The 12,339-nt window shown below is 45.1% G+C and overlaps 1 protein-coding gene across 1 annotated transcript in view; it reads right to left on the bottom strand.

The window, feature by feature from the left end:
* STPG1 (sperm tail PG-rich repeat containing 1) overlaps positions 1-12,339 on the bottom strand; it is a 51,602-nt gene that overhangs the window by 22,728 nt on the left and 16,535 nt on the right. Inside the window, exons 3-4 of the mRNA XM_068969461.1 lie at positions 9,307-9,408; positions 4,268-4,438 (exon numbers count right to left, since the gene is read on the bottom strand). Coding sequence (XP_068825562.1) covers positions 4,268-4,438; positions 9,307-9,408 — 273 coding nt within the window. The remainder of the gene's footprint in view (positions 1-4,267; positions 4,439-9,306; positions 9,409-12,339) is intronic.

The raw sequence follows: 12,339 nt of genomic DNA, 5'->3' as shown, positions 1-12,339 counted from the left end.
AAAAGCCTCCTGTAGACAAAACACTGCTTCAGCTTTATTCTTCGCCCAGACAGAAGAGCAACAGAAAAGGGGGACATTTTTGTATACCTACACGGACTGTATGTCGTGTGTATTTCACCATTAGACTAAGAAAAGAGTCAGCTCCACTGGCAGATTAAAAGAATGAAACAGATTTATTGTATTGCCATAAGAGGAAAAAAACCTCGGATATTATTAAGAAGAAATGCATGCATACGATGGACAGTATAATCCCAAAACTGAGGGGGAGGGGAGAGGACGAGTGTATGAACAAAACTGCCCCTGGTTTGGTTTGGTTTTGTAATGTATTTATTTATTTAAATTGGAGGATAATTACTTTACAATATTGTGATGGTTTTTGCCATACACCAGCATGAATCAACCACAGGCATACACGTGTTGCCCCTGGTTTTTGATGGCTGTTTGAGGAGCAGAATGATAAGGGACTTCTACTTTCTGGTTTGTGGGTTTCTGTGATGCTTGGATGTATCTTATGATGAGTGTGTCTTACTTTCAGAGCCACATTAAAACAATAATGAACAAAAAATCTGCACACTAAAATTGATCTGTTGGCAGGAGGACAGAGTTCTGACTTGGGGAATGGTCATTCCTTGATTAACAAAGGAAGTTATGCCTTTAAAATATAAGCATTTATTGCATGCTTACTGCATATCAGGACTGGAGCTGAGCCTTCAAGGAACAGTGGATTGGGGACATGAAGGCATGAAGTGCTAACTAGAGCACCCTTCAGCTCCCCTCAGTAGGTCGCAGAGAGGGGGCACTCACCTCTGACCACTCAGTCTAAAATATACGCCTACCTCCATACCGCATACATATTCTCTTTCTCAGGCGGGAGCTGTTTGTCTTCCTCAAAGCTGGCCACAGTTTGCAGTTATTTTCCTTGCAGGTCTACTATTTCTCATCTTGAGTTCCCCACTGGATTCTAAATTATATCACTGGCCCAGAGAAGTCACACGACTTATGAAAGGAAGCCCAGCAGGGCTGGAACATGGAGACTCTGATCACTCCCCAGTTTTAAACCTCAGCACCTAGCTGTTCTCACTGGTGTGCAAATGGTCTCTTCAAGCTGAGTGACTTTGGGGAAGTCCCTTCACCTCTCTGAACCTCAACTTCCTCTTCTGTAAATTGAAAATAAGAGAATCCACTTCCAGGTCCTTGTGAGTATGAAATCAATGAATACACAACTCTTAGAACAGAACACAGCCCATGAAAAGTGCTTCATCATCTCATCATCATTATTATTTTCAGGCTCTGATTACCCTAGGAGAAGAGTGTCTGGAGCTATACTATCCCAAACAGAAGCTACCGGCCACATATAGCTATTGAACGCTGGACACATGGCTGGTTCACATGCAGACGGGCTGCAGGTATAAAATACATGCTGAATTTTAAAGATTTAATATTAGGGAAAGAATGTAAAACATTTAATTAGTAATTTTTATATTGATTAGATATTGAAATATCTTGAACATACTGGGTTAAATAGAATATATTATTAAAACTAATTTTACCTGTTCCTTTTTTACTTTTAAATGTAGCTACTAGGAAAACAGCAGAGACATCACTCTGCCAACAAAGGTCCATATAGCCAAAGTTATGGTTTTCCCAGTGGTCATGTACGGATGTGAGAATTGGACCATAAACAAGGCTGAGCGCTAAAGAATTGATGCTTTCCAATTGTGGTGCTGGAGAAGATTCTTGGGTGTCCCTTAGACTGCAAGGAGATCAAACCAACCAGTCTTAAAGGAAATCAACCCTGAATGTTCATTGGAAGGACTGCTGCTGAAACTGAAGCTCCGAACTTTGGTCACTTGATGTGAAGAGCCGACTCATTGGAAAAAACCCAGATGCTGGGAAAGATTGTAGGCAAAGGGAGAATGAGGGCGGCAGAGGACAAGAGGTTTAGATAGCATCACTGACTCAACGGACATGAATTTAAGCAAACTCTGGGAAATAATGGAGGACAGAGGAGCCTGGCGTGCTGCAGCCCACAGGGTTGCAAAAAGTCAGACACGACTCAGCAACTGAGGAACCCAAACAACAAGGGAAACAAATTACTTCTGTGGCTCCTGTTGTATTTCTTTTGGACAGTGCTGGCCTAACAGGCACTTATATTGCTTTGAGCACATTATAATTGGTTGTATCCACTGAAGAAGTGGGCAGGATCTTTGTAGTTGGAAAAATAACCATTATCTATAAGTATCATAGAAGAAAAAGGAGATTTAAACTGAAGCATTCTAAGACCAAAATATTTGGAAATTATAGCTTAATAATGTAACTGCCTTATGTGCAATTCATGTCTTAGGTATTTCAGAGTGCTTTCATATTGTGCTCTCATCTACTTCTTATAATAACCCTGTTGGGCAAATATCATTAATTCCATTTTACAACTGAAACCTGAGAGGGATCCTGATGTCCCCAAAGACAGTTCTACTGATTTCTGTGTATTGTGGAATCCTCATGCGCCAGGGGCTGTGCTAAATAAGCAGTAGGCCTAGGCTACCTGGTTTAATGTTTGCATTAGCATCAGGGAGTGGACGTGAAACCCCACTTTGCGTGTGTTCCAACTAAGTTAATTCAACTGTGTCTGACTCTCTTCAACCCTACGGGCTGTAGCCCACCAGGCTCCACTGACCAAGGGATTCTCCAGGTAAGAATACTGGAGAGGGTTGCCGTGCCCTCCTCCAGGGGATCTTCCTGATCCAGGGATCGAACCCATGTCTCTTACACCTCCTGCACTGGCAAGTGGGTTCTTTACCACTAGTGCCTCATGGGAGGGCATAGCCCACTTTACAGATCAATAAACTGAGTCCTGAAAGGTTAATGGACTTGCCCAAAGCCACACACACGTAGAAAATGGCAGAGTCAAGATTTGAACCCAAGCCCACCTCTCAACCCATTAACCACACTGTTCTGCTTAAGTGACTACAAAGCGATGGGAACTAGAGACGCACTGAAAGGGAAAGTAGCTCGGTCATGCCCGACTCTTTGCGACCCCGTGGACTACACAGTCCAGGGAATCCTCCAGGCCAGAACACTGGAACGGGCAGCCTCTCCCTTCTCCAGGGGATCTTCCCAACCCAGGGATCTAACCCAGGTCTCCTGCATTGCACTCGGATTCTTTACCAGCTGAGCCACAAGGGAAGCCCAAGAATACTGGAGTGGGTAGCCTATCCCTTCTCCAGCAGATCTTCCCAACCTAGGAATGTAACTGGGGTCTCCTGCATTGCAGGCGGATTCTTTACCAACTGAGCTATCAGGGAAGCCCTGGAGAAGAACTACTGTTAAAGAAACCAGTTTTCTGATATGGAAAGATAGAAGTTTATTTTCCCTGTAACAATCTAAAAGGTAAGTGAATAATACAATCACTGTTACAGATGAGAAAACCATCCCAGAAAGTTATGTGATAGGTTGTTGTTTAGTTGCTAAGTTGTGTCCAACCCCATTGACTGCAGCATGCCAGGCTTCCCTGTCCTTCACTATCTCTTGGAGTTTGCTCAGATTCATGTCCACTGAGTCAGTGATGCTATCTAACCATCTCATATTCTGTAGTCCCCTTCTCCTTTTGGCTTCAATCTTTCCCACCATCAGTCTTTTCTAATAAGTCGGCTCTTTGCATCAGATGGCCAAAGTATTAGAGCTTCAGCTTCATCAACAGTCCTTCCAATGAATATTCAGAGTTGATTTCCTTTAGAATTGACTGGTTCAACCTCCTTGCTGTCCAAGGGACTCTCAAGAGTCTTTTCCAACACCACAATTGGAAAGCATCAATCCTTTGGCACTCAGCCTTACTTATGGTCCAACTCTCACATCTGTATACAACTATTGGAAAAACCACAGCTTTGACTCTATGGACCTTTGTTGATAAAGTGAAGTTTCTGCTTTTCAACACACTGTCTAGGTTTATCATATTAGCTTACCTTCCAAGGAGCAAGCATCTTTTCATTTCATGTCTGTGATAGGAGAGACTACAGTAAGAGTTTTCCAGGGCCTAGGTTTTTCCACGGCTCCATACTGACCTCCGTGTTGCCCACAGCTTTCCCTGGGTTCAGAAAATTCCCTATGAGAGCCTTGCACGGCTTCGTGTAGCCACTGCATAGTCAACAAATGCTAGCTAATATACCAGTTAGGTTAAAGGCTATTTTCCAAAGCTCCCCACATCCCTCCTTTTATTTTTAGTAAACCATTCACTCAATATATATCTAAGAAGCATAAGAAGTGTTCTTACATTGTACTGGTTTGGTGCAGGGGTTTCAAATTTGAGCACTTTCTCACAGCTTGGCAACTGGAACATGCTGGAACAGGAACTGCTGAAGTCTTTCTTTGAAACAAGATGAGATGGGATAGTGTATGCATTAGCTGCCGGGTATTTAGAAACGATGGTGTCCAGTCGGGCACACTGCGAGGAAAAAGTCAAAGGAATCCACATCATCATGTATCTTATGGCTTCCAAGGACAGGTATCAGAAAGATGGTGCTCAGCACCAGGTCTAAAAACATTTCATAAAAGGTGAAACCCTGGCAGGTAACACAGATAAAATGACCTCGGGCTTTGAGGATTTGGTCTTGGAAAATGCAAGTTCAGGCATGTGTTAACTTCTGTAAACTAACTCGAATTATTCATCTTATGTTTGGGACTTGGCAAAAGTAATTTTGCCATAAAAGCATTTCCACCCAATCCCGTTTCAGGCCACTTACACTTGACTCATCAGCTGGTGGGTGATTTATATGATGAGAAGCTTTCTGCTTTCTTCTTCCAACCTTGGTTTTTCCTTTAAGTGAAACTCTCACTTCTTGTTTCTAAGGTTAAATAATCTGAATTTCCTAAATAAGAAGTTTGCTTCTCACGCCTTAAAGGTCCCAGGGCTTGCCTCCTACCTATGCCTCCCATTCCCCACCAACCCACTGATTTCATAAAACCTCACAGTTTTTTTTTCCTGCTGTTTCAACAGAAACCAATCCTACTCCTTCCAGAAAGCCATGATTAACTATTTTCAGTTAAAAAAACAAACAGAATCAATGTTTGCCAAATGAAAAGGGACAAAAGCCATAAAAACTAGGTGATAACATCACCTTACCCTGGGATAGTATGGTAAGTATTGAAGTCTGATTAAAAAAAAACAACAACTTGTTTTTTCATTATTTTATGGTTAAAAGCTTGAGAAAATTGCCCTTGGTTTCCTCCACTTGACAGGGGTCAATAACCACACAAGCACAGAAAGCAGAGGAGGCTGGGAAGGCCTGAGCAGCCCAGCTGACTCCTCTCTGTGCATGCCGGCCGTGCTTCTCACCATCTGGGTCATGGGCCACCACCTGCCACCAGAAGCAGGGCCGTTCTGTCCAGCGTCTGGCCTGGGCTCGAGTCCCAGGTCTGCCTCCTCCTACTTGCAAGGACCCATCGATGTTTCCAGGAGTAAGGTCACCCCAGCCTTGGACTCACTTTAGCTGTGCATTTGGGGCAATAGTTAACTGAGTACTTTGCGGGGGATGTTCCATCGAATCCGTATGACGAGCCTGGCTCAAGGAAATTATGATTATCCCCGCTTTACAGACGAGGACCCCAAACTTCCTCAGCTAGCGAAGTGGTGGAACCTCCACGAGACGATACGGATCAGACACCCATTCCGAGGAAGAGTGGGCTGAGAGGAGTCACAGCCACGTGTTCTCGGCTACAAGATGAGCAGCTGATACATGCCAATGGGAAGCTTTAGTTCAGGAAGAATCACTATCTGAAACCGCCTGTGCTCATCGGTACAGACACACCTCTGCTCTCCTTCTAACTCCCAGAGAAGAAGGGTGCAAGGTCAGACCATCCTCAGTGCTGCTGCGTGTAGCGTGTCTCTCCTGAGTCGCCCAAAAGACTGGGCAAAGCGTGTTTTGCTAAAGCGCTGTTTCCCTGAAGTTAAAGCAATCCATTGTAGTCAAAGTTTGAATGCAAGAGCCTGCCACTGTTGTTCCCCATTTGGTTGTTGCTGCTCACATTCCTTTACTGAGCCTACATCTTCTTAAGCTTTTTGGCAGCTTGTATATTGAACACTTCAGTTTCATGGTCGAGAGAGGATCAGAGCCCATGGATATCGACAACTGCTTTGTCTGTTTTCTTTTGTCTTTTCCCATGACTGTATCTATTGCCTCATCTTGATTTACAAGCAACATCTAGCAAACCTATAAAAATAAGCATTTTGCGGTTTATCTAGGAATAATACAGAAAACATTGCTGCTGTTTTTGGTGAAGAAAGTCAATTTTGTATGGTTTATTTCAACTTAAATAAAATGTGAGTTTTGTTTAAAGTTCAGGTACATTTTTTTTGGTGGGGACAAAACAGATTCTTGTGGTAAATTATCTTTTCAAAAATATTTCTCACCTTCACAATTGAAGATAAATGTTTTGTTTTTTGTTTTGTTTTTTTTGGTAGGTGGTTTACTACTAGGGAAATTTAAAAATCCATTTTAATTGTGAAATTATTAAATGTAAGATTTATCTAACTTTTAAAATATTATATGTTGTAGGACCCCTGAAAAAAAAATTAACAAATCACTATTTTCCAAAGTGTGCTCCTTAGCCTTCCAGTTCTATGAGATAAGGTTGTGTTGGTGGCAGCAGCAGCAGCAGGGAGATAGTTCCAGGGTCAAATAAACTTGAGAAGCCTCACACCATTCTGAAGATTCATAACACACATTGGTGTAGAACATGCACTGAGAAGGCCTGCAATAAAGAAATCTGCCTGTGTTGAAACAGCCATTCCCAAATTTCTTCCATCATAGGATCTTTTTGGCTTAGAATACCTACTAACATTCTCTTTAGGAAAAACTGCTCCAAAAAATTCCCATCTGAGGCAAAGTTTCATCAATCATCACAAGAGAATTAGTCTGAGTCTAGCTGAAATGACATTCACTCATCAGCCTACGCCTTGGCTTTCTTTTAATTGCCAGGCCTCCGGTCTCCAACCTAGCCACATGCCAGCATTCATGAACCTCTCTTCAGCACATAACAGCCTTTCCAGAGACACTGAAGACCCCGCACATATACAGAAAAGCCATGGAAATACCCACCCACCCCCCACACACACCTGCCTCATTTGACTTCCTACCCAGTCCTGTGAATAATTCTGGAACAAAGCTGTGGAGTATAGTCATGAAGCTCTTCAGATTATTTGAATTTAGAGGGAGGACAGGTCCTCTCAAAAGGCTGGGTGCAGTTGCTCCAATAGTCATCCAGAAGTTTCTAAAATGTACTGACCCACAGCATTTTTTGGTCAGCACCACCAGGAGTCACGCTTCTGACGGCCACACCAGCATCAGTAAGGCGGACCTTTCTCTGATGTGGTGGTGGCTGTTTTTAGTCACTAAGTCGTGTCTGACCCTTTTGTGACCGCATGAACTGTAGCCTGCCAGACTCCTCTGTCCATGGGATTTCTCAGGCAAGAACACTGGAGTGGGTTGCCATTTCCTCCTTCAGGGGATCCTCCCGATCCAGGGATCAAACCTGCATCACTTGAAGTGCAGGTGGACTCTTTACTGCTGAGCCACAGGGAAGCCCTTTCTGATGGGGACTGCTCTCAATCCCTGTAGGGTCCAGGATCTGGAAACAAGAGCCACTAAACGTGAAAGGCAGCAAAAGAAGGGGTGGAGGAATGAAATTGGCGACCAGTTCTGGAAGGAACTAGGCGAAACATGGGAAGCTCCTGATAGAGCTCCACTTAGGGCCCCTGCCCGAGGATACAGGGACTCATGTGTTTAGAAACATAAATATCAACCCCTATATCCGTCACAGCAGGAAGAAGAAGCTTCAACAGCTCAACGTCTTTGGGGTTTGGTCTGAATTTGGTGAAGACCTGATTAGATCCTGTCACACACAGATCTGCCCTTGGGCCCCTTCTCCTCCAGACGGCCCAGCCTGGTCATTTGGAAAGTTACTGCACGTACAGCCTAGCAGGGATTTGATGGTGTGCTCTGATTCAGCACCTGCTCTGGCACCAGGGAGGAGTGGGCAGTGCCACTATTTGGCAAAGCTCTCAGAGAGAAAACCTAGGTGTTGCAGGAAGTATTGTTTGTGACTCAGGTGGCAACAATCATAACATTGAACATGTTTATAAGGCTCTGCAGTTTCAAAGACTATTTCAATCATTGCAATGTCAATTTGCACAGGGCCTCTGGGGAGTCTTCGCTCTGTGAGGCAACTGGGACACAGAGGGTGACGTGCTTGAGGTCACATCGAGGTTGAACCCAGAGCTGAGTCAGGATCAGGTCTTAAGTCTTGTCTCTAGTGCCAGGCCATTGTGAGAGGGCATATCATTGGCCCATTGCTTAGTAGTCTCTTTACTCACAGGGCTGGAGATAGATGTGTGGCTGATTTGTGAATTGGCTCGGGGCTTGTGCAGCCCGAACATCTTAGCTGGTGAGGAGTTAACTCCCAAATCGGTTTGCTCCTTGAGCATTCAGCTCGGTCAAGCTCGAATTCCAATGAGTGGCTGCATTCAGTGTGACTTAAATGGTCTCTTTGTGTATGTGTGTGAGTGTTTTAAATCTATTCCAGTGTCAGGTATCATAATACATTTTTGCAAGAGATTATTATAACTCTTAAAGGGACAGATGGCACAGGCATCTTATTGATGCTGGAGTTTGGATTTGCTTTCTTTTTCACTTTCCTACCTCAGAGAGTCTTACCCTACTTTGACTCCCCTTGTTGTATCTATTTTATCTTATCAACAGATAGATGTTCAAATAAAGACTATCCTTGCCCAGGTCAGGTCAGAGACACTGGCACTTCATTTAGCTACTTGAGGTTTGGAGCCATCCACAAAGATAAAGACCCACATCTTACAAAGAAGAGAAATGGAGAGGAGAGGAATATTCCTAAATTCCCGGCCTGCTGTCTGCTTTCTTTTAGGTCCCGTCAGATTTCTCAATAACTTGAATAACCCAGTTAGACTAAGAGGTGGAAAAAAGTCTTGCTAGGGCAAGATGTATCATAAGAATTTTGTCTTGGTTTAGGAGTCCACTCCATGCTGACAAAATTGACTTTGGATGATCAGGTTCTGAATAAGCTTCTAGCTTCTCTTCCCACTCAGGGAGTGGGTAGCAGTGGGGGAAAAATTACTTAGAGATCTAGGCTCCAGTTTACCTGCATGAAACCTGGGCAGACCATTACTCTCCTAATTAGAACCACAGGTCTGTGGAGAAAGGGGCCCGGATGTCCAATATGTGATTAAGGAAGGAAGCAAAGCACTGAGCAGTTAGTGCCCTTATTCAGAGAAGGGGCTCTCACCATAGAAGGGAAAGTGCATGTCCCTTTCTTGGACAATGACACGCTGTCAATCACAGGGGACTGGTGAATGACGTTGTAGAACCCTGGGCCTGGGATATCATCCTGAAAGGGAAGGGAGCATGGTGTCATCGCAAGACTTTCCATTCCACAGTGCTTTTCTGCAAGTTTTACCTCCATTAACCCTAAGCTTCATTGGAATCCTCCCGGACAGGCGGAGATGCTACCTCCCGGATGACAGCCCAGCTCCACCAATTCCTGACCTGCCCCGTCACCATCGCAGTTCACAAGTGCTGGGGCCGGGACTCCAGCTCAGGTCTGGGACCAGCCCCCTGCCTGCCCCCACCCCAACCAACCACAGCCCTTGTTCTTTCCACTATTCTGTACTGCATTCTAGGAGGATGCTATGGTTTCTTCGTGCCGATAGAGGCATGAGCAGAAAAACGGATCCTGAGTGCATCGGCGGCTGTGCAGGTCAGCGTGGGCTGACTTGGGTCTGCCAAATCCGGGGCGAGAGAAGGGTGACCGATTTCACGTTCACCACACCCCACCTGACTCAGCTTCCTCCCCAGCCTTTCAAAGGAGAAACCAGGGAGTGTTTCTGTTTATAAAGCAAAGCGAAACAAAAACCACCTTCATTCCAAACAAGACCATCTCTAACTCTCAGACAAAAAGAGGTGGGCTCATGGGGCTCAAGTGCTCAGTGATGTGGGTGTGTTAGACAGAAACAAACAAAAGCTTGATTTCTAAGCTCATTTCTGCTGCTGCAGTTAATTGGGTTTGCATCTCATTTCCCGTGCTGGTTACCAGGGGGAGGTAAATGTTGACAGAAGTTGGCGAAGAAAGAGACATGAAATGACAAGGATGCTCCTCTGTCTCGAGGGTTTACTGGGTGCCTCCTTGGTGCCAAGAGCTTTTCAAAGGTTGTCCCATTTAATCCTCCAATGAGAAAGGGATGCCCCCATTTTATAGATGGAGACACTGAGGCCCATGGAGATGAACTTGCCCCAGGGTCCCACTGCATCAGTGGCAGCACCTGAATTCAGTGTTATGTGATGGTGTATAGCTTTTTGCAGTAGAAATACTATCAGGTCCATTATAACGAAAGTGAGGCCCAGAGATGTTGGGGCCACAGCTAATAGATGGGGAAGCATAAATTTAAACCTGAGCAGTCTGACTCTCCTCACTACCTCCAAGGTCTGCCACCCGGGCTCCTCTTGTCCCCAGCCATCCCTACTGCCTTTCGCAGAGCAGAAAGAGAGCTCAAGTTTCCATGGGGCCCTCCCCAGACTCTCCAGTCTGGATCCAGCCGTGTGTGATGATGGGTTAATAAAAGGATGTGGTCATCGGGGCTGTTAAGATTCTTCTGGGACTTCGCTGGTAGTCCACTGGTTAAGAATCCACATTCCAGTGCAGGGGATGTGGGTTCAATGCCTGGTTGGGGAACTAAGATTCCATGTGCCTTGGAGCAACTAGGTCCTCCCACCACAACTACTGAGCCAGCGCTGCGCTGCAGAAGCCTGTACACCTCAGTGAGAGAAGCCAGGACGCCGCAACAAAGATGCAGAGTGTTCAAAAAGAACAGCAACAAAAACCAGAAACCACACACACAGAGCAGGTTCTCCTGTGCTGTTTTAAATGCAGTGAAGCCTTTGAGTCTTGCTCTGTCGAGGTGGGGGCAGGGAGGCTGACTCCTACCTTGCAGGTGATGACGATTCCTAGTGAACAGAGTGGGGGCTGACTACTGGAGGGTGGGGGGGGGGGGGTGGGGGGAGATGAGGCAGGCTGCGGGAAATGTGGCCCAACCAGAACCCTGGCCTGTGGGTGCAGTGTGAGGGGCTACAAGAAGAAGAACAAGAAAGAGGCTTTTTCTAGGGGGCTGTTTGCAGGATGGACGTGTTTATTGATGGTCACTGCATGCCGGGCACTGTTCTAGACTCACTCACACATTTAATCCCCACGTTAAAGATGAGAAGACAGAACCCAAAGGGATGAGGTTCAAGGTCATGAAGCTAGTAATGGTCAGAGCCCGAATCTGAATCCAGGAGAGTCTGCTCTTGACCATTAAGACCAACTAACTCTCAGATGAGTGTAGGATAAAATGTGCACGATAGAAGGAAAAACAGTCCCACTGAGTTTGGAATCAGGAATTCTAGCATCGGTGCTGCTGCTATCTAAGTGATCTTGAACTCTCTAGACTTCAGTTTCCTCACATGTAAATTGAAGATGCTCCACTAAATGCCTTTGGGTACCTTGTAGCTTCCGGAGTCCCTCCAGGGAAGGAAAGCTAAAGCAGGAAATGTGATTTTTCTAGGTTCAAAGAAGAGTCTTGTACATCTCCAGATCCCAGTCTCCTGCCACACTCCCGATACCAGCATCAGCCCACAAGAATTTTCTGCCCACCTCTGTGAGTCTGAGGGGCTAGGGTTGCCAGCCAAAGCACAAGCCTACAGGGCTGCTCCATCCCACCCTGCCCGGTCAAATGTGAATTTCAGATAAACAACAAAACACTGTTTTAGTATGACTAGGGCCCAATCAATATTTGGGATACACTTGAAACACAAGCTGGAATCAAGATTGCTGGGAGAAATCTCAATAACCTCAGATATGCAGATGACACCACCCTTCTGGCAGAAAGTGAGGAGGACTAAAAAGCCTCTTGATGAAAGTGAAAGAGGATAGTGAAAAAGTTGACTTAAAGCTCAACATTCAGAAAACTAAGATCATGGCATCTGGCCCCATCACTTCATGGGAAATAGATGGGGAAACAGTGGAAACAGTGTCAGACTTTATTTTTTGGGCTCCAAAATCACAGCAGATGGTGACTGTAGCCATGAAATTAAAAGACACTTACTCCTTGGAAGAAAAGTTATGACCAACCTAGATAGCATATTCAAAAGCAGAGACATTACTTTGCCGACTAAGGTCCATCTAGTCAAGGCTATGGTTTTTCCTGTGGTCATGTATGGATGTGAGAGTTGGACTGTGAAGAAGGCTGAGCACTAACGAATTGATGCTTTTGAACTGTGGTGTTGC

This window comes from Capricornis sumatraensis, chromosome 3 (assembly GCF_032405125.1).
Source record: "Capricornis sumatraensis isolate serow.1 chromosome 3, serow.2, whole genome shotgun sequence".
In the NCBI taxonomy this organism is placed as follows: domain Eukaryota; kingdom Metazoa; phylum Chordata; class Mammalia; order Artiodactyla; family Bovidae; genus Capricornis; species Capricornis sumatraensis.
Note: the sequence above shows the minus strand (reverse complement) of the source record. Positions and strands in the feature narration are given on the sequence as shown.